The sequence below is a fragment of the Argopecten irradians genome, chromosome 5 (assembly GCF_041381155.1).
Source record: "Argopecten irradians isolate NY chromosome 5, Ai_NY, whole genome shotgun sequence".
NCBI lineage: Eukaryota > Metazoa > Mollusca > Bivalvia > Pectinida > Pectinidae > Argopecten > Argopecten irradians.
In genome coordinates, this window is record NC_091138.1 from 37,001,600 (window position 1) to 37,016,257 (window position 14,658).

General features: G+C 33.5%; 1 protein-coding gene across 1 annotated transcript in view; it reads right to left on the minus strand.

Moving 5' to 3' along the window:
* Window positions 1–269: 269 nt before the first annotated feature.
* LOC138323711 (sushi, von Willebrand factor type A, EGF and pentraxin domain-containing protein 1-like) overlaps window positions 270–14,658 on the minus strand; it is a 102,304-nt gene continuing 87,915 nt past the window's right edge. The window contains exons 15-16 of the mRNA XM_069268512.1: window positions 1,381–1,577; window positions 270–451 (exon numbers count right to left, since the gene is read on the minus strand). Of these exons, the coding sequence (XP_069124613.1) occupies window positions 1,414–1,577 (164 nt within the window). The 3' untranslated portion in view covers window positions 270–451; window positions 1,381–1,413. The remainder of the gene's footprint in view (window positions 452–1,380; window positions 1,578–14,658) is intronic.

The following is a 14,658-nucleotide window of genomic DNA, read 5'->3' on the forward strand; positions in this document are numbered from 1 at the left end:
ACAACTTGTTGTTGTTTATTTTGGTGTCTAATAACAATATTAAATTTAAAGATCAACTTGAGCAATATTGAGTTTTTAAAAATTTAGCCCTGTCCTTACATACTATGAAATGCTTTTTTTCCATTTTTTTTTTTATATCCTGTTTATAATAACTACAAAAACCTACATAATCCTCAAATGACAAAGGATTTTTTTGCCGTGACTAGTTCTACACTAAGTGCTTACCGCAACAATTGGGAAATCACTTGGACCGTACTAAGCTTAATGACAGGGCTACATCTGCCCCTGATGGTGCCGTTATTGTTCCGACAGCTACAGTCGTTAGTTGTGTCGAGGATTGCTCAGTGCCCTGGACGTACACTTTCAATACAGTAGACGATGAGTCCCCACACTACCGCTACATGTTGCCAGATTCCTCTTTTTATCATTAACACCAGTCGACTTTGATGACCTGTAATCAAGTGATAAACATTGCAGTTAAAAACAAAACACACTAGCCAACACTTAATTTCTAATCTCGGTGTGATGGTTGGTTGTTTAGTTCCACTACGTGTGACCTCTAAATTGCCAAAATAATTGCAGATTAGAAATAATGTTTTCGGAACAACCGTCACTTCCAATGATGATTTTTAAGTTAATTTGAACAAGGAGTCAAAAATCGAAAAAATTAAAATAACTAACTTTTACTCTACTTTAGTGATTGTACAATTTTGTCACTGAATAACAAAAATATTAATTGTATTTAAAACCTTGGATTGAAAATTTCGCACTGGGTTCTTACCACAAAATGTCTACTGATACTTTTCGGCATTTTATGAGATTTTATGCCTCTCTCCAACTAGCAGATAAAAACTAATTTTTCGCAGGATATCTCAAATATATTTCTGAATATTTATATATATATATATATATATATATACCCTGATACGAAATACATATTTTTTTTTAATAATTAGTCTGATTGCCTTCAGGAAAATATAAACATATAAACAAACAGAAAGAAAGTGAAATAGTGTGAAAGAGATATTTTGATTGATTTGAAATAAAGAATGAAAGGAGAATGATATGTGAAAGCCCTCCTGCGAGAGGACAAGAGTTGTAGAAAAAAATGTCTTCTTTTTTCGAAGATAAAATATATTGCTTAAGAAAAGAGATTTTATGCCTCAATTTGAGTATTTATTGCAATAAAGAAACTGTTTGCTTTGTCAGGTAAATCAAAATAAAACTTCTGCAAACAATCATAAAACTAATGCAATGCATATATTTTTTTCACGATAATAAAATAAAGATAGAAAAAAACATGGTAAAACACATCACAAAATATATAGATATTGATGCCTCCTAACAAAATTGGTTACAAAACGGAATAATTTTTCATACCTGTGTAAAGATATATTGACCTGTTGTCCAAAGTCAATCATCAGTTTTTTGCGCTGCTCTACCGATGGATACATGTAGACTGACATCACCAAACCTTGGAAGTTTAACCCATGACGCCAAAGTGAAGCTCATGATGTCGTTTTTAACACTGCCCACTGTTGTCAGCAAAGTACCTCCCGGAATAGCAACGTCAAAGGCTGTAAGTTGTTAAAATAAATAGGTAAATGTTATATGTCATCTACTTTGTTTCTTATACAGCATATGATTATCTCAAAGTTGTTAGAAATAACGTGTTTTCCTTTCTTTACAGTTTGGTTAAAACATGTTGTGTTGACCAGCCAAAGACAATTTTGTGATATGAATTTGATCGACATTAAACTCGAAACTGTATCTAAAAAAGAAATTTGAAAAAAAAAAGTTAATTCGATTTGAGATACCTCTAGGCCATGGGCTGGGAGGGTCCCACATGCACCCCCCCCCCCCCAAATCTCCGAACCAATATTTTTCCTAACCCTCATGACCCACTGATCACAAATCAAAATGTTAACATTGCATAAGTTGGGATGAACTTCCAGTTATGACGTCATCAAGATGGCCGCCAACTCGAATTTCACTAAAAAATGTAAAATAATTATAACATTGACATTTTTCAACCGAAGTAGACAAATGAGATATCAAAATGACCACAATAGAACAACAAATACATATCAGGACCAAATAATCCAATATTTGTAGTGATTCTTACACAGGAAAAAAATTGGATTTTAAGCTCAAAAATGGTTAATTTTAGCAAATTGTTCATATTTGGCTTGACGCAGCAAAAAATGTTTTCCAACAGCAAACTATTATTTTTAATCTGTTTTTACCACTTATCAATCAGTTTAAACAACAACAGCAACAAAAACCAATGTTAACATTGTCCAGGTTCCGGCTATGACGTCATCAAAATGGCCGCCATCTCGAATTTCACTAAAAAGTGAAAAATAGTCATAACAATGACATTTTTCAACTGAAGTAGACAAATGAGGTATCAAAATGACCACAACAGAACAAAAAATACATATCAGGACCAAATAATCCATTATATGTAGTGATTTTTGCTATGTTAACATTTGATTTGTGATCAGTGGGTCATAAGGGTTAAGAAAAATATTGGTTCGGAGGTTGGGGGGTGCATGTGGGACCCTCCTAGCCCATGGCCTACTCTGTCAACCTGATCGACCCATGTGAGATTATATTAGAGACCAATCAACTAAAGGATTTCCCATTAGACCACATGTTAAAGTTTTGAATGTTCTATTCAAACTGCTGATTGAAATCCAGTTATCGTGCTCATTAACTAAAATTTAGGTTCTCATTAAACACCAGATATATCAGAACAGAACGATTGTGTCCTTCAGCTCAAACTCAAACAAGTTAGCCCTTTTGAAATAAGTTGCATTCTGCATTGAAAAAATTTGATATTCTATTTTACCTATTATTTATCAAAATTGATATTTTGAGCCTTAATCCCAATCTGGATTTCAAAATTCATATTATTGTTACCTATTGAATTATTTCTTGTAAGAAAAACGGAAGAAAAAAACATTTGTTTTTAACTTTTGAAACTCATAATTCTCTAATGACCCGGAATGTTCTTGTCCGAGTCTCAATTTTCTATATGAATGCGTCATTTCGAAGGTTTATTTTGCATTTAGCTGGTTATTTCCTATCAATCTATTCCATAACCAACCGCGGGATAGCCTTGTCTAGTAAAAGTGAAAGCCATATCTCAACATTAATGAATGGGTAGCACTCGACGACCGCCGTGTTGACACGTCGTGTTTACACTCAGTAATAATTACGTGGCTACCATACACGCAGCATAAAGTTGACGCCATCTATTTTGACACATAATGATAACCGCGGTAAAAATCCTTCTAATAAAAATTCATACTTTCAAACGTGGAAGGAAAAATATCTTTTAAAAAAAAAAGGATATCTAAACCCTCGAAAAAGATTTGTGTTACTCGCCAATTTGCTATTATTCTGGTAGATATACACTGCTAGACCGAGCCATGTAAGATTTTATTAATCTTTCTACTTATCGAGAAGCAAATAACTAAACTAGAGCCATAACATCGCTTTCATCAATATTCAGATTATACTTTCATGGAATATTTTATTGTTAGTAAATATTAAAATAACCCTTGCATCCAAAATAGTACCCAAAGTTAATTATAACACTTAACCAACCTAAGCAATCTGAAGCTTGTGTGCTTGCCGACGAATTTGTCATCAAACCTTTTCCGCATTTTTCACATTTTGTGGCCATATTGTTTGGGCCGTATTCCAGACGTGAACAAGGAGCACATGGTTCGACACCATCAAGAGAATAAAACCCCTTCTTGCATATCGCTGTAAACAAAAATCATTTCACGTATTATTGGACATGTTATGTATACGGTTTCGCTGCTGTCTATAAGTAGGTGTACATGTACATCAATATATACTATTTATATGAAATATCCTGCATATTATCAAAAATCGCTATAATAACATGAATTGTACCGGCATTATGCCGCTGGTTACTTGCAAAGGAAAACTTAACGCAAATTTCGTTAAAAACAGAAAGCGGTTTTAATTTTTTTGATATCTGACTTTAAAGATACATATACAATTCAACCATATCTCTTTTTCATTCGCGATAAAATAACCAGATATACGATATTTAAGATTTATTTGAAGTGTATATATACCCACGTGTACACTCTGTCGAGTTGATTGTTCCGTTGGTATGTGTAGATGTCCCTGGAGGACACGGTGAACAGTTAACATCACCATCATCATCACGGTACATTCCTTTTGGACAAAGGGTACACTGTCTTGTAGTAGCATCGTATATGGATCCCAGCGGACAAGATGCTGTGAAAAGTGTGGTACATTGTTTATAAAGCAAAACAGTATGTCATTGTGCTGAAGTGGTACACAAATTGTATATGTTCTGATGTTAAACTTTTAAGTAAAGGGTCTATTATCCCCTCGAATTCATTGTTATCATATGTTTTGTTGTTTAAGTGTGCAATGCAAAGTTGGGGAGTGGAAAAAAGTCTATTGATGACTTAATATTTCTTATACTTGATTCCTAGCACTAGATGATATATTTGACTTCAATGTAACAACATTTATAATGTTGTTTAAAAAAATCAATTATTTTCTTATAGCAATACAAGATTACCGCAAGTTCTCGTAGAGAGACGTGGGTATCTGCCTTTTTCGCATTCTATTCCTAGTTGTCCGAACAGAAGGGATGATGTATCAACTGAAGAATTAGCAACATCAAATGATCCTGAGCTGACTTTGGCTTGGATCATCGAACCGAGTTTTCTTGCAAGATTATCAAAGCCTTGGAAGTTGTCTGAACTAGAGTTTCCGATATTCCTCCATTGAAGTTGTATTTCAAATGTCAGCAAGATGGATGTGTCTCTGGCTCGGCGATATCGTCTATTGTACACTGCTCCTCGTCGTCGACGAGTTGTTCCACAAGTGATTTCCACGTTTTGGACATTACAGTCGTTTGCGTTCGGACATATTCCCTGATGTCCAGGATCTGTTTGTAAAAGCTGCATCTCCTGAATGAAATGGGCCTTGATTGTATCCTGTGTAGCTTTATCACTGCATGATCCAGAATAATAGTAGACTTCACCCGGCAACACAAAATTATTTGGATTTCGCCGCACTGAAATGGAACATGGCTGATATTTTTATCTAGGCAGACATTGAATTCAAGAAATATATTAATTTTGCTTAAATAAAAAAAGTATCAGCATTCTTAATAAATTACAATCCTGGCAAATTGTATCCTTGTACATGAAAGAAATCACCTGAACAATCTGGTACTGTATCAACAGGGCTCCATTTCCCAGAACTTGTAGAACAGGAGAACTGCCCGGTGAATCTAGCGACACTCCCTCCTCCAGCACCAGCCGGAATATCATAATGGTCATTACAGTGTAACATACACTGAAATCCATACATCCATTGATCGCAGGTCAGGGCTCCGTGGGCAGGGGCGGTCAGCAAGGGACATTTGTTTTCTGAGTCATTTAAAATACACATGTAAACAACACTATTTGCTAATATTCTCATAATTTCAATATTGCGTTACTTAACCAAGATGACGTTTTATAAAGAATTATGACATAAGAATACACAAATATTTAAGTAGAAAGAAGAAAATAATTATAATTAAGTAGAAAAATTAAGTAGAATAATATCCATAGAAATGATTTTTAAAAAATGATTTTGATTTTACTTTGAATTTATTTTGGCTTTTATTTCGGATTATTAATATACTAGCTTTATACCGTTTTTCCTCATTATGAGAAAAATAAGCCTTCAACAAAATACAAAAAATAATTAATTACACGCAGTTAAATAACTGAATATATTAATATGGTAATGTTAGACTATGGATTGAAATATCAAACTAATATTGTTATCACAAAACACCCACATTAAAAATCGTCGAATGGAATGCAAAAAAAAATAAATACGTAAAAATAAAGTTACACGTAACTAACGTTTACAGTAGGGTGTTGGACCACTTCCCCAGTTCCAATATGTTAACTTTGGGTTGGTTGAATTCCTGTCACAGTACATCTTGTCATTCCCTATCAGAGGGTAGCTCCCTCTACATGACACTGTACAGCTCGACCCGTAGGTGTATCCGTTAGGACAAGTAATGACCACGTACGGATTCTGTATAACTGGAGGTCCGCACTGCAACACTGTAGTGTAACGAATTACACAATTATCACCCATACAATTCTGAATACCACATACGTATAGTTGGTGATTCGTTTAGGATTCATCATATATACCAATGATCAAAAGACATTGATTATGAGAGGCGACCAAATGCGAATGCAAGATACATCTGTCGCTCTTAGCTTTGGAATTTAATAGTGGCTGATGATCTTAATACCTTTTATAATTATAATGTTGGTTTAATCATATCTGTATGTTTTCTAACAATATTACTTCCAAATCCTATATATACTAATTGCTATTTATATGTGATACATAAGCAATATCACCCATATGTGTTTGCATTTATCACAAATCGGGTACCGTTATTATTATGACGTTTTAATGATTTTTTAGAGTTTTGTAAGTTTTAATCATAACCGCTTACTTGTGAGTAATCTTAACACAGTGTCACGAGAACGTAAATTATCCGTACTGTTTGCAAATCACGCGAAACTTCATTTAGTCTACATTGTGCAAAATATAATCAGTATCTAAATATCAATTTCACATTGATGTGAAGCTGGTCAAACTATAATTCAAGAAACGAACACATTAAAAGTTCTTGAAACTAATGCTTTCTCATCTATAACATAAATTCTCCCAACATAGTCACTACATCATAGCTAGTCAAACCACGTCACAATTCATTTGCATTTTACTGTGTTTCTTGAAAACATTTAGTGTGTGCTATGAGAAGGAAGATGTGCAAGTATATAAAAAGGACTATGAAACGTTTGCAGTAACATTTTAGTCGCTAGATGACCTCGTCATCGTGGCCGGTTTATGCTACTTGTGTTGTAGTTTCCATGATTTAATGTTCATAGTCTAGCTAGTGTTCAGTTGGACGCATGGATAGCAACAGTTTAAAGAAATTGGATAGATTTGTTTCCTATCAGGTGAGTAGAGTAATCTACAGTTTGTTTCTTAAATCAAATTTGCTAGTTTCATCTGTACTGTACCGCGGGCTAAATTTAGACGGCGAACCCGTGGTCGACCGAACGCAATACTTACATTGATAGATACAGTATATCCAGAATTTACGGGATATGCTCTATTAAGCTATGTTGATAAACACATATGCAACCTACTTCTAGATTATTAGCATGGTATTTCAAGAATGCATTTTAATTACAGGTGCTATGTTCTTGATTTTTTGTTATTTCATGCTTCGACTGCAGCGGGGATTTCCCTAAAATGCGTGTATTCTGTGAAAAGAGAATTCCCTTTAGAAGTACTCCCGGCTAGTAGGGTGATTGAAGATCTTGTATCCAAATGTGTGATACAAACCAACAGAAAATATTCCGCGAAGTTAGTTGTATCTATATTGTAACATAAAATAGGTATGTGATTCATTGTTTGGATATAAATAATCAAACAAACAATGCTGTTCACAATTCTACGAAAGTGACTTGAGCCTAATGATTTGAGAAAAAAAAAACATCTACCGTTTCATCCTTGTATGACTCCTTGATGATACGGACAATATATCTATTTTAAGTTACGACCAAATGAAAAACAACTGGCTTAAAGCCTTGGTAAAGTGTAAGGTGCTTGACACATTATCTGAAATTAAAGTATACTTTTCCCAATAAAATAAACAATATATACATTGTAGAGTACTTACTCTCAACGATGACAAAAAATATACATTCCGGAGATTTGTTCCCTGTTGGGTCTGTAGCTATATATCGAATTTCATTGATTCCAACATCAAAGTGACTTCCGCTGGACTTTCCGACCGTTTGTGTTATAGTTACTATCCCACCAGAGTTGTCTGTGCCTGACGGAATTGTCCAATTCACACTTGCGTAAGTTTGACCCCTATCTGTATTGGCATGGATACTGGTTGGACAGTCTACTATTTCTGGAGGTTCAGCATCTACAATGAGAGACGAGAAATCATGCGATAACTGACTTTCGGCATGCTTCCTAACCTCGAACAAAAAGACAGGTTAACAGAAAAAAAAAATTTTAATTTGAAAAATATTACTAAATATATTTCAAAAGTATTTCTAATTGTATCTTTAATGTAAACTTCAGCTGAATAGTCTTAGTATAATTGATTCGTAATTCTGTAATTATTACTACTTTTCCAATATAATTTGAACCGGATAATGTGAACAATACCTTAGTTCGTTTATTTTCATTCATCAATGCATTAAGTATGCCAATTAGCCTCAGCAATAATTTTAATTCATCAATAATATAATATATACAACAGTATTTTATGAAAGTATATATTCAATTAAATATCCTCTTACCTTATTTTAAGATATTATAATTAGGTGATAAAAGATTCTATACATTTCATAAAAGTTAATAACTACAAGGAAATTTATGTGCACATATATTTGCATTTTAAGTAAAAGAAATAGCATCCATGGATGATAGAATTGGATTAAATATGTTACTTACCCTGACAAGAAGGTAAAGTCGTTGACCACGTTCCCCTGCTGGTGCACTTCGTCAGTTTGAAATTACTAGAAGGTAAACTGTAGCCCTTGTCACAACGCGTGGCACAAACATCATTATACTCAAATGTCGAGTCTGTGCACGTAAAATTTCCGTGGCTAGGATGTATGTTTGGCGCATTTCTTGGGCATTTCATAGCTAGGATATTTTAAAATAAAGAGATTAGGGAGTAGTTCTGAATTGAATCAACTTGCACATAAAACAAAATAAAGATTTAAAAAAATATTGATTTCAAATTTGCTTGCAAGAGTTGTTGAACTTTCTCTGGCTCTATGTTTGGAGCGATTCTTGGGCATTTCACAGCTAGGATATTTAAAGAAATATGATTAAGGAGTAGTTCTGAATTGAAGTAACTTGCAATACTGCTACAGTACCCGTCCTTCCAAAACTATTATATTAATTAAAATAACTGAGTTCTACAAACAGCTTCTAATATTCATTGCCTCAACAAAGGTGCAGGATAAGGATATCCGTTGAAATATATGTGCATCTAGTGACGAATTGTTTTACTGGAAAGTTATGATTTTAATTAAATTGTTACGGAATAATTGACGATCAATGACAATTTATCGCATATTTATTGTATTGATATAATTGATTTTTACCTTTACACTGAGGAGCACTACCGGAGAAAGCCCCATTAGTCTGACATTGTCTACGTGTATTGCCATACAATTGAAACCCATCCAAACAACTGTAGTAACATGTCGATCCCGTTATCCTTTCAGGGTTCTCACACTGCACAAAGCCATTGTGTGGACGTTAAGAGGTGTTTTGCAACTATGAACTAAAAATAAAGCAACAGAATGATCATAAAGAATACATGTTTCAAGGGTTTTGAGAAAAATAGAAATGTATTATAAAACATGATTATTTGTGTGCGTATACCTTCCACCTCAAAACTGTAGTACTTATAACCAATAAGTCCTCCGCTATCTACCGCCTGATATATGATGGTATGACTTCCTCTGCTGAAAGAACTTCCTGACGGTTGGCTAGCGACGAGGTCTACCCTGGAAGCATATAAATGTTTCAGACCTATCAGATTGTTAATGTCTATTTTCTTTCAAACACTCAGAAAGATGTCAGTTTCCAAACAGTTTTATTTGATTCCAACTTTGTAAACAATGGAATTTGATTTAAGACATTACAGTAATTATAAATATGTTTCACGATATGATACATTTCTTCGCACAATATACATGTATGATAAATTTTTATTAATCAATTGTCTCTTGAGTTAATCTATGATCACATGGAGAACAATAGAAACGACCATTTTTTAATGGCATATGTCATCGTTTAAATTTACTTGACATTGCCATCCTCGGGGTCTGATGCCGTCGGTGGTGGCCAGGTAACCTTCTTGGTTGTTTTTCCTAAATCCGCAATGTAGACGACGGTTTTTGGCATATTCCATGAGATGATAGGAGGATGGTTCGGTGGTCGTCGGTGGCCTAGGTATCGTATTGAATAAAAAAATATATATTCTTTCTAGATTTCAGTTATTAAAATAATCAAACTACTTACTAGTCGGTGGTCTTCATTTATATATGTTATATCGTCGCAAAATCGCAAAATCTTTATTGATTTCCAAACCCGGAAAAATATAAATGTAAAGAAAGCCGCATAATGCCGCAATGAATAAACAATTTAGAGCTTCTCTTTGGTTTTAAATAAATTTTCCTATTTGATAGTAAAACATCATATAGAACATTTCTGCATTGTTTGTTTCAATCGGTAATTTATACTTTGAATAAACGGGAAAGAAAAACATAGTTAGTAAACAATATCACTTACTGCAAAAAAGGAGGAAACACCATATTTTGTGTAGTCCTTTTCCGATTTCTTTGAATATTGATCTCTTTGTTAATTTGTGGGTCATGGGTTGTTTTGGAATGCTTAAGATGCGTTTTGCTGGAAAAGAACAACACAGAAAACATTCGATTGCAATAGTGTTTAGATTAATAAATATGATCAAGATTTTAAAGACATTATAAAGATAAATGGCAAGATAAAGGTTCAGAAGCATTAATATCTTTGAATATTTACATTTACTTGTTACTTCTACTGTATACACTAACCAAGACAAAGTGAAGTATATGTGGGTATAACTGACACCAAAACGTGTCTATTATGACGTCACTAATGTTGACGTGGTGACGTCAACTGATCACCGTCTAAATGGTTGTTCCATCCCGTGGATTAAATCGTAGTTGATAAACGGTTTTCCTGGTCTAGCTTAAACAATGTTAATGCAGAGACCCCAAAATGAGTTGATAATGTAAATATAAGCATTAAACTATCTTCCTATGGCATCTATGGTCTATATAGATGCCAGAGCTAGCGCATTATGAAGATTGTCTGCAAAGCTCTGGCATCTATATAGACCATAGATGCCATAGGAAGATAGTTAAATGCTTAAAAGGAGCATTGAATAGAAGTTCGGGAAGAGTAAGCGTTCTTACATCATGTAGATTCTCCGCCGACATCCGGCGTACAAACAAAAAATTAAAATCGGCTTAAGTTACGTACATCAAAATCTAAAAAAAAACAGTTGTCCGAAGATATATAAAGAACACCGAAGTTCACATTGCATACTGGAACATCATTTTCCCTGACAATTCCTTAGTTAACGTTATCCTAGTCCAAACAATCTTCATTATTTATCAGTCAGAATCCTACAACATTCACCAAATAATTTCAGCCCAATAAGATGATCAACGTCGTTTTCACATATTTTAAAACAAAACGGTTTATAAAGCATGTGATCTAATAAATGGCTTACTGTTCTGTAGATTAGCTTCACAAATCGTGAATCATTACCATGCCGCTGACGATCGCCCACGTCTTTGTATTTGCTGAAATAATGGACTATTCTTTAGCCCATATCAGACAAAACCTTACTAACCAAAATGTATATTTATTATAAACAACCAAGGAGTTACTGAATTCGAAAAAGCCATTTTTCATAACACTATGCCTGTAAATAATATAATAAAATTTATATAATCAGATAATAAGCAATATGTCCCAACGACAAGGCATGAAAATATATTACCCTACAGGGTATAATCCTACTATAAGTTACATTATCACACCATGGCCCTATTAGTGAAATTAAACAATCTTAAAGTATATAACACTTATCACACCATGGCCCTATTAGTGAAATTAAACAATCTTAAAGTATAAATTGTGATGTTATGATGAAGGAAAACAAAACATATCGTAGTTATACAAAAGTTCCATCATACAGTATTACACGTCTGTTTTATGCTTCTTTTGCCAAATCGCCAGAAGCCGTGACCGGCATACTTATGTTCGCGAATTTGGTTGTAATTGTCAAAAAATAATCAGTTCAATGATAACTAGGCGATTAGTCAATCAAATTTTATAGCAGAATCCCAAAATCAAGTTAGGGAAAACCCATTTCAACTTTTCACATAAAATCGCAAAGTTGTGACCAAGGAAACAACCGACTATGCAATTATGCAAAAAGCATGAAGTAAGAATACTAACTTAAGTTGTACCTCTAAACAGCATGTGAACTGTAATACCATTTTTCACTATTTAAATGTTACCTGTAGGGTTTTCAATCCAGACGCCATCCCAGCAGGTTATTACACGTGAAGTGTTTCTGTTGGTGTCATTTACTTTGCATGTGTGCCCATGGTTGGTTACTGAATTGGTCATGCAATCCGTCCTACTTATCGCAACATCTGTTGCGTTGCATGGTTTTGGTAGCGTGGGTGATATGACGCCCTTGACAAAGAAAAAGAGTATACATGTACATTTTGTATGTATTAACCTCTGTTATGTGATATGTTGATAACAACGACAGCAATACTATACAAACGATTTTCTAAATACTAATCGTTAGTTATGCTAATGGTAAATATCGTATTTATATGAACACTTGTCTGATGGCTTTCTCATTTTGCATTTTAACAAATGTTATTGACATGATATTGCAGTCAAAAGGATTGAATAACAGGCAAAGCATAGAAAGTATAACGCACGTTGGCGTGGTCATAAATTTTAAATTTTGTTCAAAAACTAAAGAATGGAACAATGGCACTTATTCGGTCTGGTGCTCATCCTAAGACCCTTAATCCTCTTACTATTGCTTAGGTTATTAAATGTAAAGTATTTCCATCTGTTTTACATGGGTGTGAATTATGCCAACTATCTAAAACAGAATTACATTTAATTAATTTAGATAGGACACAAAGTTTAATTGCAAAATCTATTCAGGGTCTTAATATGTGAACTAGAACTGATATGGCCAATTCCTTAATTGGATGGACATCCATAGAAGGATATATTGATATTATAAAGCTTTTATTACTTGGTCGTCTATGTAGGAATGAATAGTAAGTACATGTACCTATCTCATACTATATTTCTAAAACGGTTATTTATGTACCTTTTGAGTAATTCTTGTCAGCACGGCTTCATACCTGATATTGTAAGAATACTCTGTAAATATGATTTGTTCGACTATCGTTTGCATTATATTTCTGATGCCGTTTTTCCAAATCGTTCACAATGGAAGTCACGTGTTTATACCGCTGTCTGCAGCTTTGAAGAAATCAAAATGTTTAACAGAATGCAAAACGATACAGATTTTACTATATTTGTGCTCATTCATAACGTGATTACTCCACATATTATTATTTTTTTGGTATTTTCAATTATGACCGTATAACACATATATTTCTACATTGCTCCAAAACTGAAAGTCTTAGAGGCGATTTATGTTGTATTATTTGTACGGATTTTGATCCAGAATTAAGCATTTTCCTCCACTCTTCATCAGATTATAATCTTATTCATATACTTCTAGGAGGAATCCTACACTTCCAGTTGAATTCTACTGATAGAATGAAGTTAACTGAGTGCTCTATATATTCTATAAAAAAAGATGTTGCTACAATACGAACGATAGTGCAAACAATTAGTAAATGTAATAAAATCATATACATTAGATGTATTCGCATGGAACTGATCTTTTCCGAATTATTATATAAGATGTTATTATAAATCCTTGATTTTGTGTGTGTTTTTTTTTTATTATTAAATACTATTATTAATAATATTATCTAATTAACTGAGGATGGATTTATTTATTTATTCTCAGTAAATGCTATGTAATTTGTACCTGTACTTTGCTACTTAAATGTATCATGTTGTATTATATTATGTAATCTTCATTATGGAGGCAAATAAAGAAATAATAATAAAAAAGCGACTACACAAGCAATAGTTTTAATATTGTAACGTTTTCGTGACGTCACATTCTGACGTTTGGCACGAAATACACGTTTGCCAAAAGTCATTCATGGTTGTCGTCATGATAGACTTTCGGATGTTGTTTTTCACTGTCAGGTTTTAGTTTTACTGTTTGATATAGGATATTTAAAAGATGTTTCCATCAATTATGACGAGAAAGAATTATGACGAGGAAGTGAGAGTTTTACGCACCGTTATGAATCTACAAATTTGGTGTCTGGTTATGTCTCATTGTTTCGTAGTAAAAATTCGTAGTAAAAAAGAAGGTCGTTTGCCATGCGTATGAATATGTACAATTCATCGGAATCAACCAATACCGATGCAGACATTACACGCGTGTAATAAATAACATTTATGATTCCGTTTTATTAAATAGGAAAACTCGAAAGTCATAAATATAAATATAAATATAAATGTATCTGCGTAATGGTCTTACAATTGTAATTTAAACTTCCTAAATTATAAATGTATACCACTAATGTTTTGTCGTAATTTTCAAAATCATGTCAAGATTTGAAGTAGATCATTTACTGATTAACTTATATACTGGTATCTGCTTCACTGCGGGACCAAAAAATCATATTTTCTGAGTGATAAGCATCACTGAACGATAACATGCAACAAAAATATCAAGCCTTATTCCTATACAATCAACTACAGCACACACTCATTAACCGTAGCTCTTAATCTTTCTACTATACCAGTGACTTCGTTCGAGTG